General features: G+C 36.0%; 1 protein-coding gene across 2 annotated transcripts in view; it reads left to right on the top strand.

The window, feature by feature from the left end:
- Positions 1-17,171, top strand: part of DPH6 (diphthamine biosynthesis 6) — a 198,283-nt gene that overhangs the window by 162,851 nt on the left and 18,261 nt on the right. The window contains exons 7-9 of one of the 2 annotated variants that reach the window (XM_025919641.2): positions 1,983-2,077; positions 8,644-8,731; positions 10,643-16,905. In XM_025919641.2, the coding sequence (XP_025775426.1) occupies positions 1,983-2,077; positions 8,644-8,731; positions 10,643-10,696 (237 nt within the window). In that variant the 3' untranslated portion in view covers positions 10,697-16,905. Of the gene's footprint in view, positions 1-1,982; positions 2,078-8,643; positions 8,732-10,642; positions 16,906-17,171 lie in introns of those variants that run through there. The other variant, XM_086710304.1, reaches the window with a different exon arrangement.

Here is a 17,171-nt window from a genome sequence, read left to right as displayed (position 1 = left end):
TCTTTGATAAGCTTCAAAACACCAGGGATATTGTCTTAATTTACTTTTGGATCTTCCTCATCTAGCATGACCTGCCTAATAATCATTTTTCAATAGATACTAGTTGAAGAAGTGATTACATGAATATTATGGAAATATTGTGTGTGAAATGAAAATATCACTGGATACATCCAAATTTTAGATTTCCTAGTACTGGCAGTCTTTTTATAATGATAATATGTTGGTTTCACATAGCAACTTACATTATTTTTACTAGAGACTAATAGAACTACTTCAGTAGGATAACAGCAATGCCAACTTTAATTTAAAAATCCAGCTATTCTTTGCTGGTAGATTATAGAAAGTATGAAAAGCTTGGATAAAGCATTTTCCAATTAAAGGAAGCTAATAATTGGTAATGTATACTCTCACATAAAAAGACTGACCATAAAAGTGAGATTTGAAGGTTCACTTGGTGGAAAGGTGCTGGAATGAGAAGACCATTGAAAGGGAGATAAGCCAAAAAGAGGACAGGCCCTAGCTGGTAGAACGAGGAGACATTGCTGAAACCCATATCCCATTTTTGTTTCTACATTTTTATTGCAAAGCAGATATTTATTTAATTTGACTTAATATGGTAAAGTAAGCTGTTTTTGTTTTCTGCTCCCAAAAGGGCCACTGCCATAATTCTGCCTTGCTGATACTCTAGTTCATGATTCAACATGGTGAAAATTTCTGCTTTGCTCTTGTGAGCTTGTATAGCAAATGCCACCCAGTTTTCTTTCACTCCTTTTCTTACTGTTAGGCTTTACGGTGTCATTCACATTACTGCTGATCCTTGGAGAGAACAGAATTCTCACAAACCCATGCCTTGAATCCCTAACGGCACATAGTCAAGACTTGAAATGTAATGGATTCAGAATTATAGCACAACCACAAAAACAACCAAAGAAATAAATACATAACTATTCAGATAAAACTGAAGACTTAGGCCATAGTCCCAGCACTGGCAGTAACAGTGACATCAATGGAGTCACTCTTCCTTTGGGCAGTAAGGACTCTGGACTAGGGGAGGCTATAAGCAGGGAAAGCTATGAAATTCAGAACAAAGGGGATAGAATCACAGTCATAAAGCGTCTACACAAGAGCAGGAAGATTCTCTGACACAGCCAGTGAGCGTGTTCCCCAGCATCAATTCCAGTCATATATCAGCCCAATGGGAGATTAATTTACTGTTGGTATCAGGATTATTTAAATAATACAGCTTATATTTAATGCAAATCACAGGTTGTTTATTTCTTTGCTTGCTTGTTTGATTTTTAATTTCAGAATTAATTAGACAACATGATAAGCTATCTATCCCAACATTTCTTGGAGTTAGACCTTCCTAAGACTTGTCTACAGCTTTGGAACGTCACTAGTTCTTGGTACCCTTGGAACTTCACGAAAAATAGCCTCAAGCATAATAACCATGTCTGTGACTCCTTTCTGTTCACAGGCCACAGGAAAGACCTTAGATCGCTTTCTCTGTGTCTCGGAAAAATGGCCTAAACATGACCTATTTTTCCCCATTCACATATAGGTCAAAGGACAAGAAGCAAGCACAGTTTGGCTGCGTATATTCTCATTTACTATCTAATGACTTAGTACCTTTCCAGCCTTCTTTGAATCTAAAGCTGGTGTCATTCCTGACATTTATAATGATCTCTAAGTTTTCTCATTATACATAAAATGTTGGTCCTTTACATCTTTTTACAAGGATTTGGGGATTACTAACATTCCTATGCTTTATGATAACATTTTTCAGATGGCTTTAAACATATGTTTTAAGTAGAAATATAAAGTTATTTTCCTGTAGCTTGTGATGTATTTTGGAATTAAAGTTTCTTGCATGTATTTTTTTTAGGGAAAAATGCTATTAAGTGACAATTTTTGCTATCTAATTTTAAGTTTTGTTGTTGTTGTTGTTGTTGTTGTTGTTGTTGTTGTTTTCCTCTTTTTAGCTTTCTAAGAAGTATGGAGTCCATGTTTGTGGAGAAGGTGGAGAGTATGAAACGTTCACTTTGGATTGCCCTCTATTTAAGAAGAAAATAATTGTGTAAGATACCATTTCAGCATTTTCTTCACTTTCCTTAAATTCAAGTGATGGAAGCAACTTAACATTAAGCTCGAGGCAACCTTTGTTGGGAGAAATAGAACATGTCCTCCAAGTTCACAAACACTCAATTTGTTTAATACCAGTGAAATCGTCTGAATACCTAAATCAATACCTGACAAGACGAGGCCTTCATAGAAGGCTATAAACTTTTTAGACATTGCACTTTCGTTTACTTGCTGATTATGCCCTGCAGTAAAACTGGTACCTACACACTGACACTTTTATCCTTTCATGAAGTGTGAATTGCCTGTATTATTTATCTTTCATTACAGCTACATTTGATAAACTGCCACATCAGTAGCCTGTGGGTTCCATTAACTCCATCCTCTTTTTCCTTTTTCTTGGCTTTTAGCAACTTGGAATAGTAATGCTAAACATTTCTCTTTCATTTTGGGGGGTTATTTTTACATATAAACTTTTTTTAAATGAATTCTATTTATGGTGAGCATAAGAATGTTAAAATTAGTTTAGTGAAAAACAAGAACTTTGCTTTTTTTGTTGTTGTTGTTCAGTTTGTTACATTGTTATCCATACTCTAAATTATGTCACTCTTCTCCTATGCTAAAAGAACACTTTATCTGCTTTTCCTAAGCTCTCATTCTTGGAAAAGATTTGGCAGAATTATGCTTGATTTCAGAAGCCTCATCTGATGAAAGATTAGAATCCTGTATTGAGGAACAGCTTCAACATGTTTACCACTAAGGGATGGGTTTTTTGGTACATATTAATAATGAGCGGTGGAGTGAGCTAAGAAAATTAAGACAACCCTAGGTGAATTTTCTAAACAGATACGTTTATCTAGTGAAACATGGCCAGGACACTTTCATTATCATATATATAATAATCATCCACTCTTCTTTCATGTTCTTCTAACTTTTTTCCTTTAATAACCATCAACAGAATAATTTATTTGGCAAATATTTATCAAGTACCTATTATGTCTAAAGCATTCTACTGCACATCATTGTTGTTCAGAGATGGCGGGGCACCTAGGTTGCTCAGCAGGTTAAGTGTCCAACTCTTGATTTGGCTCAGGTCATGATCTCACTGTCATAAGATGGAGTCTGATGTTGGGCTCCACACCAGGTGTGGAGACTGCTTAGGATTCTCTCTCCTCTCTCTGCCCCTCCCCTGCTCATGCTTTGCTCTCCCTCTCTCTTTCTCTCTCAAAATAAATAAACACTAAAATAAAAGATAAGTCCTGCCTTTGAAGATTAGCTGGAGGATACATCTGTACACAATTAAGATACAAGATGATAAAGGATAAAAGTCCTAAGTTCATAGGTAGGAGATATTTCTTCATTCAGGTATGATTCCTGAATGAAGTGTACATTAGATCTTACTCTATACTATCTGGTTTTTCAAGAAGAGTATTTGCATGCTAGGTTGAATTACAGTATAATGGGAAACTTGCAATATATTTGCTTATTAATATAGGTCTAACTAAATTAGTAAAAACAAAACAAAACAAAGCACAGTAAGAGAAAAATGCCAAAGAAGCAAACTTTTCCCATTTTCTTGACAACTTGAGGTCTTAGAAGTCTTTATGAACAACTTAGAATTCTAAGAGATGTACTGCTTTACACTACATAACCAGAAGGTCTGTTTATTATAGGGCTTTAGCCCTAAACACTGAATCTTTTGTAGACATCATTTGTAGGCACAGAAACCTGAGCCTGACCAAGACAATAGCATGAGGGAAATTAGTCATGCTATCGTAGAGAGGGATGTCAGGGGAGGTATGGAACCCCCTACTTTAAAAAAAAAAAAAAGGAACCCTCTAGTGCCGAAATGAGCTGTTCAGTTCAATTGAATAATCATTTATTTAAAAAATTTTTTTTTTCAACGTTTATTTATTTTTGGGACAGAGAGAGACAGAGCATGAACGGGGGAGGGGCAGAGAGAGAGGGAGACACAGAATCGGAAACAGGCTCCAGGCTCCGAGCCATCAGCCCAGAGCCCGACGCGGGGCTCGAACTCACGGACCGCGAGATCGTGACCTGGCTGAAGTCGGACGCTTAACCGACTGCGCCACCCAGGCGCCCCTGAATAATCATTTATTGAGATGAATTGTGTGAGCAGAGCTCTGCAAGCTACTGCCCTGCCCTGTAGGAGTTCTTCCTGCAACAGGAGAGGTGGGAAAATCACCCATACCAAAGTCCTAATATAACACGTTAGACAAATTAAAATTATTTGACTTAGAGATACAATTAAAAGTGTAGTTCTTGTAACTGTTTGTTAACAATTAACCATTAATAATACTGGATCTTGTAGGGGCACCTGGGTGGCTCAGTCAGTTAAGCGTCCGACTTTGACTCAGGTAGTGATCTCATAGTTTGTGAGTTCGAGCCCCATGTCGGGCTCTGCTGACAGCTCAGAGCCCGGAGTCTGCTTCGGATTCTGTGTCTTATTCTCTCTCTGCCCCTCCCCCACTTGTGCTCTGTCTCTCCCTGTCTCTCATAAATCAATCAATCAATCAATCAATCAATCTGGATCTTGTAACTTTGAATTCATTCCTTGGACAAATTTAACAATTTATCCTGTTCTATTTGATTTAATAGTGGCCTGCCACAGTTGGCATAAAACTAATTGATTATTAGGAAGCTCATTTCAAATGTCTAAATCAATTTGTATATATATATTTTTTTTGATGAGAAGGAGAAGACCACCTCTAAGGGGAGAAAAAATAAACTTTTACTTGCAAAATGATTTGATTATTATTAGGGATTTTTTTTTTCAAAAACACAGATTGAATCCTTTTTGTATAATGAAGTAATTTAGAGAAATTGAGGTGGTTCTGGATGTTTATTATAATATACATTTTGCCTCAATTAACATTTTTTAAATCTTACAGGAAACTCATATAGCAGTCTTTGTCTGGAAGTAATTTTAAAACTTACTAACTAGAACATTTCACAATTCACTTTTCATGTCAATTAGAATGTTATTACTCACTTCTAGGTACAGATTTTTAGTTCAGAAAATAAAGGTGGGTGTTTTGTTTGTTTGTTTGTTTCTGGAAAGGCCTTGAGGAAAAGAATTATAGCCTAGCCTTTAACAAAGGAGGATAATTGCAAGACAATTGTAGATCCTCAAATAAAGAGCCTACTTATTACTTCTTACTTTGAAATATATATCTGTGTGTATCAGACATAAAAACTGAACTCTTAATGTTGTTTTAATGGAAGTGATTTTCTTCTGTCGATGAACATATTTTGTAAATGTCAGTATTTGATACAACTCCATCTTTCCATTTGAATTATTAGTATTGGTATTACTATCCTGCTAATGTAAAGTTGCTACACATGGGATGGATGCATGCATGGATGGATGGATGGGTGAACAGATGGAAGGAAGAATGTGAAGGAAAGAAGGAGGGAGAGAGGGAGAACTAAATTCCATGGTTAAAATACTTTGTACTCATTTTCCCCACCTACTCCTATTTTCTACCCACTCAAGGCATACTTCAGCACAGAGCATCATAATGTGACATTTAGCAATAAGGATGAATCAAGCACTTATCTACCTTCTGACGTCTATCCTGTATAATCTGGGAATTTACTTAAATTTATGAACTATTTTCCTTATATTTAAATTTTTAGACCTATTAAGTATTATCTTTATTATGCTAGAGATCCTATATGCTATTATTGGTGTATACACACACATGTATACATACAGCATGCACATATGAAAAAGTATATATTCATGCGAAGATAGGTAACTGAAAAATTAGTGTGAGTTTGTGAGAGCTCACTAGTGTGTGTGAAGATACTTAACAAAGTTTCACTATACAGTCATTTATTCAGCAAATGTCTGATAAATACCAGGCAATGTACTCTGTACTGAGCCAAGAGAGGTTGGGTGGGGGTAAGTCAGACAAAGGTGATCAAAATCTGTTCCCTCTCTACGAAGGAAGACAAGCATACAAACACGTAATTATAATGTAGTAGATGTGCAATGAAAAGTCTGTGAACACATTACTAAAGCACATAAAGGAGAAAACTAGGGAAGGCTTTGCAGAAATGATACTGGACATGTCTATGAGGATAAGTGTGAATCCACAGAGTATCTGTTTACAGTTGTCTTTTTAGAAGAAGGGTAGGAACAAAGACCATGGCTGTGTCTCAAGAGATAATGTCAGGGTTTTTTGTTTTGAAGTGAGGGGATAGGGCCTGATCTCACACCTTGGGAGCCTGGCCTGACTCACCTATCCTTTTGAAGTTGTAAATAGGGGTAAGTCTAATGCCACAGTGAAAGGGAACATGGGCTAGGCCCCTTGGCTGCAGAGAAGCCCCACTTGTATAAGAGATAGTGCCCAGACTCTTTGTATTAATAGAGAAAGGACAGGAAAGTAGCCAACTGGAAAACATTTTTGCTGTGGCACAGTTGGTCTTAATTTCCTGGGTAACTCTGAGGATATTCCAAAAGGGTAAAGAAGAACAATGGTAGCATTAAACACTGTTCATTTGAGATCTAGTCTCTTCCAGTTGGCTGGCTTATTGTATAAGTGAATGAATTGATGTTAGTCAATTAGAGATTATGGGTTTAATAGAATCCATAAAAATCATATTCTTTATTTAGCGCTTAGAATATCTGTGTTTTCTCTGAATAACGATCTTTATTCAGAATGCAGTAATTACATTTATTAAATGAGCTATTTGCTGTCAACCTTCTGTCTCTTTTTTAAAAAAATTTTTTTAATGTTTATTTACTTTTGAGAGACCCAGAGACAGAGCCTGAGCGGGGGAGGGGCAGAGAGAGAGGGAGACACAGAATTCGAAGGAGGCTCCAGGCTCTGAGCTGTCAGCACAGAGGCCGACGCGGGCCTCGAACCCATGAACCGTGAGATCATGACCTGAGCCAAAGTCAGACGCCCAACCGACTGAGCCACCCAGGCGCCCCTCAATGTTCTGTTTCTAGTGGAGAATACTGGCGTGACAAGGGAGTTGCTGACACCCTTTCTGCTGACATAGCATTGGTTCTGGGTTAATTAGAGTTTTGGTGTACTCCATTGTTGAGAATATCAAGACCAAGCTGCCTAGATGAGGCATAATCAAGGCTCAGGGTCCGTATCCACGGCTGAGATCAGGAACAGGGAGATTGAAATTTAATGTAAGAGTGAGACTGTACATAGGAACTGGAATCGGACTCTGATTGCTGAGCCAAGATAGGATCAGAACAAGCAACTCTGGAGTAAGTAGGAGAAATAGGATTAGGGCTATCAAGCCAGAGGGGCACGTGGGAGAAATCGTGAGGCCCTCTTTACTTTGTCTTGCTCCTCCTCCTCATTATACCTGAGACATCTTTTGGTTGATGTAGCCTGTGAAGGCAGTTATACCTTTCTGTCAAGATCCTGACTCTTTAATAATTCTGTTTCTTTTATACTAGAAGTTGCTTTCCTTGTAATGTCACAGAAGCCTTTTTTAATGTTATTTTTCCTAAGCACTAACAAGAGGCATATTTGATATTAAAAGTTCATGAATGGTAGTTGACTTTTTTAATCATCAAACATTTTTTTTTTCTATCTCTGATCTTTCAAAGGGGAAAGTAAACAGATTTTGTCCATGAAAATTTAATATTTTGGAGCCAAGTATTTTGAGGTTCCTTTTATTGCCATTAAATAACTTTACATTACGAAAGTGGACTCAAAAATAACTTACATTAGTGGCAAAGTCAAATAAAGTAACAATTTATCTTGCTATCCTACAAAGGTTAAAATGCTAACAATGTAGTAATATAAACAATGGAACTAGCTCCCAAGGCATTAAAGAGATATGGGGGAATTTCTATTTTTAAAATTTTGGTTGAAATGCAAAACACTATTGCTTTCTTAATAAACAACAATAAAAAATAATTAGTTATTAGAACTTCACACATCTTAGTTATTCATATGTGCTTTACAGGGTATCTTTGATAAAAGTTGAGTTAATTTACATGTATCCATATGGTGCCAGCAAGCAGTTCATATCATTTTACCTGAATGTGGTAATTACTATGTCAGACAATCAATTTTAATAGCAACGATATTGCAGTGTGAAGAGTTCACCTAGAGCTTAAAACCATCACCAGCACTGCTTTTGTGAAGGATAATTGAGATTTTGTGTGAAACACTGAATGAATTACCTCTTGAAAATGAAAGGAATAATGAAGATAAAGCGCTATTGTTTAATGGTTAGCCCCTACCAAGCAAATTTGTGAAAATGAAATTGAATAGGAATTTTAAGTCTCAAAAGTGCTCAGAGAGCTTTGAGTGAACCTGAAAGTTGAAATGTGTGTCGTTATGAAGACAAAAAGCTTCGTTACTTTTTCCTGGAAATTTCGTTTCCCCGATCCTTTTCCCAATTAAAAATTGGACTATTAATATGTAGTTAATCACTACATATTGTTCACCAGTGGAAATAAATACAAAAGGGGGATTTTTGGTCTCTTCTAGACACTAGCAGAGAACAATTTGCCATAATTTATGTAGTAAGTAAATGCATTATAAAATTTTTGTGTTTTAGGGATGCATCAGAAGTGGTCATACATTCAGCTGATGCATTTGCACCTGTTGCTTATCTACGCTTTTTGGAATTGCACTTGGAGGACAAGGCAAGTAAATCTAAGATTCAGACTCAACAGTGATTTCAATAGAAAGTTGAGATACATGCACTGGTTCTGTATATATAATTCTATAACAATAGCTAAAAGGGTTAAAAAAAGCATTAGTGTTTTTTTTTTCATATCCTTAGTGAAGAACTTTGCAAATGTTTATAATTTTGAGAACTCTATATGATGCAAAATAAATTACATTTCCGAAGAGTTTGCAATTCACTTCAAAAGGGAATCCTATATACATGAAGTAGTGAGAGGACAGGATATTATATAATCAAATATTAAATCAGCTAGTAAAATAAAAATTAGTTTATTGTACATATGCCTGAGAGGAAAGGTTTGAGGAAGAATCGGAGCTTCATTACATGAAGTTTAAGATTGGAGGAAAAGGGGGTGCCTGGGTGGCTCAGTCGGTTAAACGTCTGACTTCGGCTCAGGTCATGATCTCACAGTCAGTGAGTTCAAGCCCTGCGTCAGGCTGTGTGCTGACAACTCAGAGCCTGGAGCCTGTTTCAGATTCTGTCTCCCTCTCTCTCTGCCCCTCCCCAACTTGTGCTCCCTCGCTCTCTGGTTCTCTCTCTCAAAATAAATAAAACATTAAAAAAATTTTTTTAAAAAAAGAGTGGAGGAAAAAAAGAAACAGATTTTCCAAAACTATCCACGAGAACAGAAGTACAAGTGAAACATGGAAAGTGAGGCAGAAGTGTGATAAAGGGTTTTATTTTAAATACCTTGATTGTCAACATACAGCAGAATGTCAATTTAAAGATGTATTTGGGGGGCGCCTGGGTGGCGCAGTCGGTTAAGCGTCCGACTTCAGCCAGGTCACGATCTCGCGGTCCGTGGGTTCGAGCCCCGCGTCAGGCTCTGGGCTGATGGCTCAGAGCCTGGAGCCTGTTTCCGATTCTGTGTCTCCCTCTCTCTCTGCCCCTCCCCCGTTCATGCTCTGTCTCTCTCTGTCCCAAAAATAAATAAACGTTGAAAAAAAATTTTTTTTTAAAAAATAAATAAATAAAGATGTATTTGGAATAGGTAAAGATCTGGATTGCATCCTTTGACTAAAAGGTCCATTCCTTGAGAGGAGCTTGGTGGCTCAGTCGGTTGAGCGTCCGACTTCGGCTCAGGTCATGATCTCGCGGTTTGTGAGTTCGAGCCCCACGTCGGGCTCTGTGCTGACAGCTCAGAGCCTGGAACCTGCTTCATATTCTGTGTCCCCCTCTCTCTCCACCCCACCCCTGTTTGTGCTCTGTCTCTCTCTCTGTCTTTCAAAAATGAGTAAACATTAAAAAAAAAAAAATTTAAGGTCCATTCCTTGGGATGTAAAGGATCAGAAAAAGTTTTCCGCATCTTTCATGTTCTGTCACCAAGTCTTGAGGCACACCCAAGTTATATATATGACAGGGAATCTGAAGGATCAAAAGGGTTTAATGAGGATTGGCAAAGGAAGGAAAAGAATGGTAACTCCAGAAATCTTAGAATGAGTTTCCAAAGTGAGAAAATAATTACTAGTGTCCAGAAAAATTGGGGTTGACAGGATTGAAAGTAAGTCACTGAATTAAGCTAGATGATTACTGGTGATCTTTTCCCCAAAAGCTGTTAATCCTCAAGAAAATTAAGTCGTACTATCCAAACCTCCTTCATATCCAATGAAAGGAACCTCTTACCTTCTATTTCTCTGCTACTATTGCTGCCACGTGCAATGCACAGAAAATAAAAACCACCGAATTCTTGTTTAGACATCACTCACTGTATGTTCGGCTTTACCTAAATAGCTCCTTATTCACTTGTTGTTTTAGTATTTCATTGGTTTTCACAGTCCATTTGCCCTCTTGAAAAAAAGAATGTGATTTCTTTAAGGTGGGATAAATATGAATAAATATGGTGAGTTTTCCTTCTTCTTTTTTTTAGGTGTCCCCATTGCCTGACAACTACAGAACATCTAATTATATACATAATTCTTAAAAAGCATTTTTGGACATTGCTTACTAAACTGCCATTTATGGAAAAAATTACATAGTATTTTCCCAATTACTATATCCAGCTCTTTCTTTACATTTTTTTATTCTAATAGAAACATTGATTAGTTGGGGAAATGTGAAAGCCTTGTTCATTCTTATTGGCAATTTCTTCAGGATTCACTTTCTATGACTTTTGTTACCATGTCCTGTCCATGACCTCTGTCTGATGTGTGCCCTTTTTCCCGTTTATTTCATCTTCAACTCTCACTTCTGTAACATTTCTTTGCTTTCATCACGCTGGTTTATTTTCCCCTTTCTCTCTTCCCTGCTCTCATCTCCTCCGATTATATAATGATGCAGAGCATTTGAAAATCAGGATGAAAAGGCAATCACTTTATTTAGCCAATCAAGTTTATTCTACTGGGTGTCACCAACATGATTTGTCATTTTTGTTTTGATACAGTATTCATTTTATCAACATTATTGGACAATCAGGAAGAATATCATTAACTCTTACTGGTTATTTTGTAACATTAAAAAACACAATTTTTATATCCAAAAGGAAAAAGTCTCTTCAACAAATGGTGTTGGGAAAACTGGACAGCAACTTTCAAAGGAATTAAACTGGACCACTTTCTTACACCATACACGAAAATGAATTCAAAACAGATTAAAGACCTAAATGTGAGACCTGAAACCATAAAAATCCTAGACAAGAAAGCACAGGCAGTAACCTCTTTGACATCGGCTCTAGCAACTTCTTTCTAGATGTATCTCCTGAGGCAAGGGAAACAAAAGCAAAAATAAACTACTGGACTTCATCAAAATAAAAAGCTTCTACACAGCAAAGGAAACAACGAACAAAACTAAAAGACAAACTACAGAATGGGAGAAGATATTTGCAGATGACATAGGTGATAAAAGGTTAGTATCCAAAAAATATAAAGAACTTACAAAACTCAACACCCCGGAAATGAATAATCTAAGTAGAAAATGGGCTGAAGACACGAATAAACATTTTTTCCAAAGAAGACATACAGATAGCCAACAGACACATGAAAAAATGCTCAACATCACTCATCGTCAGGGAAATACAAATCAAAACCACAATGAGATACCACCTCATACTTATCAGAATGACTAAAATTAGCACAAGAAACATCAGGTGTTGGGAAGGATGCAGAGAATGGGGAACCCGCTTAAACTGTTGATGGGAATGCAAGCTGGCATGGCCACTCTGGAAAACACTATGGAGGTTCCTTAAAAACTTAAAGATAGCACCACCCTATGCCTCTACCCTATGATCCAGCTTGCACTACTAGGCATTTACCCAAAGAATACAAAAATACTAATTCAAAGGAATATATGCACCCTAGTGTTTATAGCAGCATTATCTATAATAGCCAAATTGTTAACGTAATTCTTGGGTATTATCTTTGCTGACATTAGACGAGTTTACTTTGAACAGACTTAATTTTTTACAACAGTTTTTGGTTCACAGCAAAATTGAGTATCTGGAACAGAGTTCCCACTCATGCTCAGCTTTTCCCACTATCAACATCAGGCATCAGAGTGGTACATTTGTTACAGTCAGTGTAACAATGTAACTCACACTGACGCATCATTATCACCCAAAGTATATATATATTATGGTTTACTCTTAATGATGTATATTCTATGGATTTGAACAAACGTATAATGACATGTATCCACTATTACAGTATCATACAAAATAGTGTCACTGCCCCAGAAATCCTCAGTGCTCTGCCTGTTTATCCTTGCTTTCCCTTTAACCCCTGGTAACTACTAATCTTGTCACTGTCTCTATAGTTTTATCTTTTCCAGAATGTCATATAGTTGTAGTCATACAATATGTAGTCTTTTCAGTTTGGCTTTTTTTACCTAGGAATATGCATTTAAGCTTCCTCCATGTCTTTTCGTTAGTTTTTAAGTGCTGAGTAACAGTCTGTTGTCTGGATGTACCACAGTTTACTTATCATTCACCTACCAAAGGACATCTTTGTTGCTTCTGAATTTTGGCAATTATGAGTAAATCTGCTGTAAATGTCTATGTGCCAGTTTTTGTTCTCAATTCCCTTGGGTAAATACCAAGGAGTGTGATTGCTGGATCATATGGTTAAGGCTGTGTTTAGTTTTTATAAGAAACTACCAAACTGTCATCCAGTGTGGCTACATGATTTTATATTCCCACCAGCAATGAATGAGAATTCTTGTTGCTCAGCATCCTCATCAGCATTTAGTGTTGTCAATATTTTGGACTTTTGCCATTCTAATAGATGTGTGGTGTTATCACATTGTTTTAGTCACCAGCTTTACTCCTGAACTCACCCAAGTAGTAGAGAAGAGGATTCTAGAGGGAAAACGAAGTATGATTTCCAAAAGGAAGGTAAATAAATGCTAGAGGGCAAAAATATAGATACTTTCTCACATGTTTTATCAAAATCACATTGCTATTACAAATTCAGAGTAAATTAATTAAACCTCCACCCCAAATAATAGATCTAGAATGTAGTATCTTGAATACCACTCTGAAAATATATATCTGTTCCCTAAATTCTTTTAATTTCCATTCACTCTATAACATTTGCAATCTAGCTTGACCTCAGTTACTTTGATGAAGTGCTCTTGGTCCTTTCTCAATCTTCATAATCTTTAATTAATCCTGTTCCTTGATAATATTGGCCACCACCTCCTTGAAAAATTCCCCTATAATGGTTACATGTCCCTGTACCATTCTGACTTGAACTCGCTCAAGATTTCTTCTGTTTCCTTCAGTAGTTTCTCTGCTTCTTACCTTCAACAAGTATATACTCCCAAGTTCCTTTTATGGCTACATTTTTTTTTAATTTTTTCATATTTTCTGTCTCTGGGATTTCATCTTCTCCCACAGTCTACTTTTCAGCTTTATGCAGATGATTCTCAAGTCACTCTTTTTCTGATCTTTCTGCTGATAACTGCTCTTTCTCCTTAAAGATCCTTATTTCCGACTGGCTGCTGGATGTGACTGTATTCAGTATTTGTCAAGTTCATTGTGTACAAACCTTGAACTCATTGTCCTCTCTAAATGTACTTTCTCCTTATTTTTATTATTTAACACAACTGTTTCCCCCCTAATAACTCAGGAAAAGAATACTGGCATCATTTCTTACAGCTCTCTCTCTTTTACCATGACATTAAGTTGGTTATCTAGTTCTTTACATGCTAGTCTAATTTATCTTTTACACCATTCCATCTCCATGCCCATCTCTCTAGTGAAAGTAGTATCTTGCCTAAACTCTTGGAGAACATAAAGCTTCCTGAAGTGGACTCCTCGCTTTCATTATCCCCAAATTCTGTCCCACCGCCATCTTGATTTTTCTTCCTAGATTTTGTTTCTGTGCACAAAAATGTGTAATACAGCGACATTTTTTTCTAAGAAAAAAGATATTTAGCCACGAATTGAAGACTGTCCAACATGTTAACCATAACATCCTTTCTCAGTCTTGCTCTCAGGACCCCCCTACGTGTATCCTTTACTCCAGTAGTATGGAGTCATTAGATGGATACTCTCTTACTGTGCCTTATGCTTCTCTCCTCTCTTGCCTTTGCTTTTTCTATCTTATTTGTCTTCCTTTCTTCTTCACTTTCTTTAACTGTTTATATCCTACCCATGATATTCATGGCAGATTGAGCTTGAGCTCAAACATTCATGGCCCCACCTGATGAACTGTCCTAACACTTCGTTTCTTCCTTTCTTGTGACAAATAATCAGCTATATCTTATAATGTTTAAGCACTTGTTATTAACACTAGGTCATGAATTTCTTGAGGACTATTCCCTTTTTATCTTTATACTCTCTGTAACAACTATTAGTTCTGGAATAAGATCTTTGAATTTATAATTGTTATTTTCTTCATTTTTTTCTTCTTACAGAATTTTATAGACATGTGCTTCCTTTTCCTGTTGCATACCATTTAATGAAAGTCAATTTCTTGTTTATTTTTCTTTTATCTTGTTGTTAGAGAAAAAAAAAAATGCTCCAAACAGACTAGAATATAAAAATACAACCTTTAGACAGATTGTCAGTGTAAAATTTAAATTATCACTAAGATTTTCACTTTACATATGATGACCCTTAAACTTCTCTATCAAATAATTAATCTATTTAAATTTTATCTGTAAGTTAAAATTGTGAAGTTATTTATGTGAATATAAAACTTATATCAACTAAACAGGGGATCTTAAACAAAATAACTGAATAATGGAAAGCTCCAGGTTAAAAAATGGGGAAATATATTAAAATTTCTTTGGGGCCCAGGCTTTATTGCTTATGGCAAACTTGATGCTAAAATGTACCATACATCACTACAGTGGCAGCCTTGAGAAAATGAAAAATACAAAGCTTTACATAAATCAGCCAAAAGATCATATTAAAATGCATAACCTTTAACAGAAGAATCAAGACTTTTACTTTTCACCATTACAAGCTTTTTCTTCCTTATATAGTTGTTTTAGATTTTCCAAACAGCTTTATGGGAAATAATATTTCAAATTAATTGTTGGCAAAGCCACTGCATATTTAAAGAAACAGGTTCACAGAAATTTAGCCCCAGTTTTATTAATGGACTCTACTATTACTTAGTACTTAATTTTGATTTTTGAAATAATCTCATGGGACAATTATATATTTTACATAATTGTAAAAGCCCACATTCGTGGAAGTTATAACTTTTAAATATACCATAGTCTCATAGTCCATTCTTGGCTCTTTCACTTTATTTTGCTTTATTTCAAACTATCATCAAATATCTTGAAAAACTTTATAACATTAAGCTATCTCCTTGCTTTTATTTTTTGCTTCAATCTAACAAATACCTATGGAGACCTAGTCTGTTTAAAAAATCTCTTAGGCCCCTATGGAATTCACTATAAATAAGGACAAATTACAGAGTAATTTTAATTCTAACTTCAAAATGAAGTTGTTCTGGGAATCATGATTACCGGGACAGATTTCTAGTCCATCTAGAGTGATATGTAGGATTTGATCCTGTTTTTCTGAAAAATATTGGTGGTGGCAAGGAGCTTATATATTTATTTATATTTGAATGAGGAGAATATGGATGGGCATATAATAACCAGAGTGATAATATTGGTTTCTTTGGGGGAAAGGGGCATGAAGAGAGAAAATAGAAAAGCTTAATACTTACATATCTGTAATTGGTGACATCTTATAATGAGCATATACTTGTACACTTTAAGTATTTGATTAAGAAAATTAACTTCAAGGGGCAGGGTGGAGATGGTGTAGTGAGTTTTAGTGCTAAATATTTAAATGTGATTCTGCAACATTTTAGTAGTCTAAGTAGAAAGAGACATATTAGTGCCCTTTAAAACTTTCCATAGAACTCAAGTGAAAATGGTACCCACAATGTGGGTTGAAATCTAGTTGATCCTATACTAAAGTCTACTTAGAGATTGCCAGGGAAAAGTATATGTATAAAAGAGACTGAAAGCATTCAGATGGAAGGCCTCTTGAGTTTGTTATGCATGAAAATTTGCTCTCACCACTCATAGCAACGTGTATAAACTGGAAGATCCTATCCATAGAGGTATGCTGCCACTGACAAAAGAAGAAGGAAGATAAATGATGATTTATATTCACCAACATTTGGTTCAGTACAGCTTTCCTACCCCATTTTTCCTACCTCCGCATCTTTGTCCTCAAGCTAAAGAGGAGGAAAATGATTTGGTAAGGGGAAACAAGGCATTTCAGAAGCTTTAAAACCTAATTCTATAAACTTCAATGACATAACTTGAGATTCAGAGAGATTTTGGCTTTGGGTACCAGTAAGTCACTATTGCTACAAAAGGTCATTGGAGCAGAGTAATCAAGTATCAGATTCACTCAAATTTAGAGAGCTAGTTGACTCATTTCTGTCCCAAATGCATGAATTTCAATACTAGCAATAATATACCACTGTGTCGACAAGTCAAGAATCAAATTGGACAGCGGAAGAGTGTTTTTCATTCCAGAATCCATGGTGGACCTATCAGTTTGGGGGAAGGTAATATAAAATAACCAATCAATTTTCTTCTCTGCTTTCAAACCCTAGTTGACTATATATTATTTCCTAGTGTTTAGTTGTTATGCTCTCCTATGTGGCTTGTTGTTGTTGTTATTTTTAAAATAAAGTTTCTGATGTTTTTTATAAAGTTTCACTTTGTTGATTTCTTATAAAAGAGAAGTGGGGAAAGTATTAAAAGAAATAAAAGAAAAGTGGAATACTGTTCGTTTGTTTAACACATATTTATTGACTGTTTACATCTATATACCCAGCACTGTTCATATAGTAGGGATGCAATAGTGAACTGACACCCAAAAATCATTTCTTTCCTGAAGCTTTTATCCTATGGATAGCCTATGGATCCTATGGAGTGAGACAAATAAATATATAAACTAAAGAAAATGGTGGGAAAGT

The sequence above is a fragment of the Puma concolor genome, chromosome B3 (genome assembly GCF_028749965.1).
Source record: "Puma concolor isolate L17-30 chromosome B3, mPumCon1.1.hap2, whole genome shotgun sequence".
In the NCBI taxonomy this organism is placed as follows: domain Eukaryota; kingdom Metazoa; phylum Chordata; class Mammalia; order Carnivora; family Felidae; genus Puma; species Puma concolor.
This window is presented reverse-complemented; position numbering and strand designations above follow the sequence as displayed.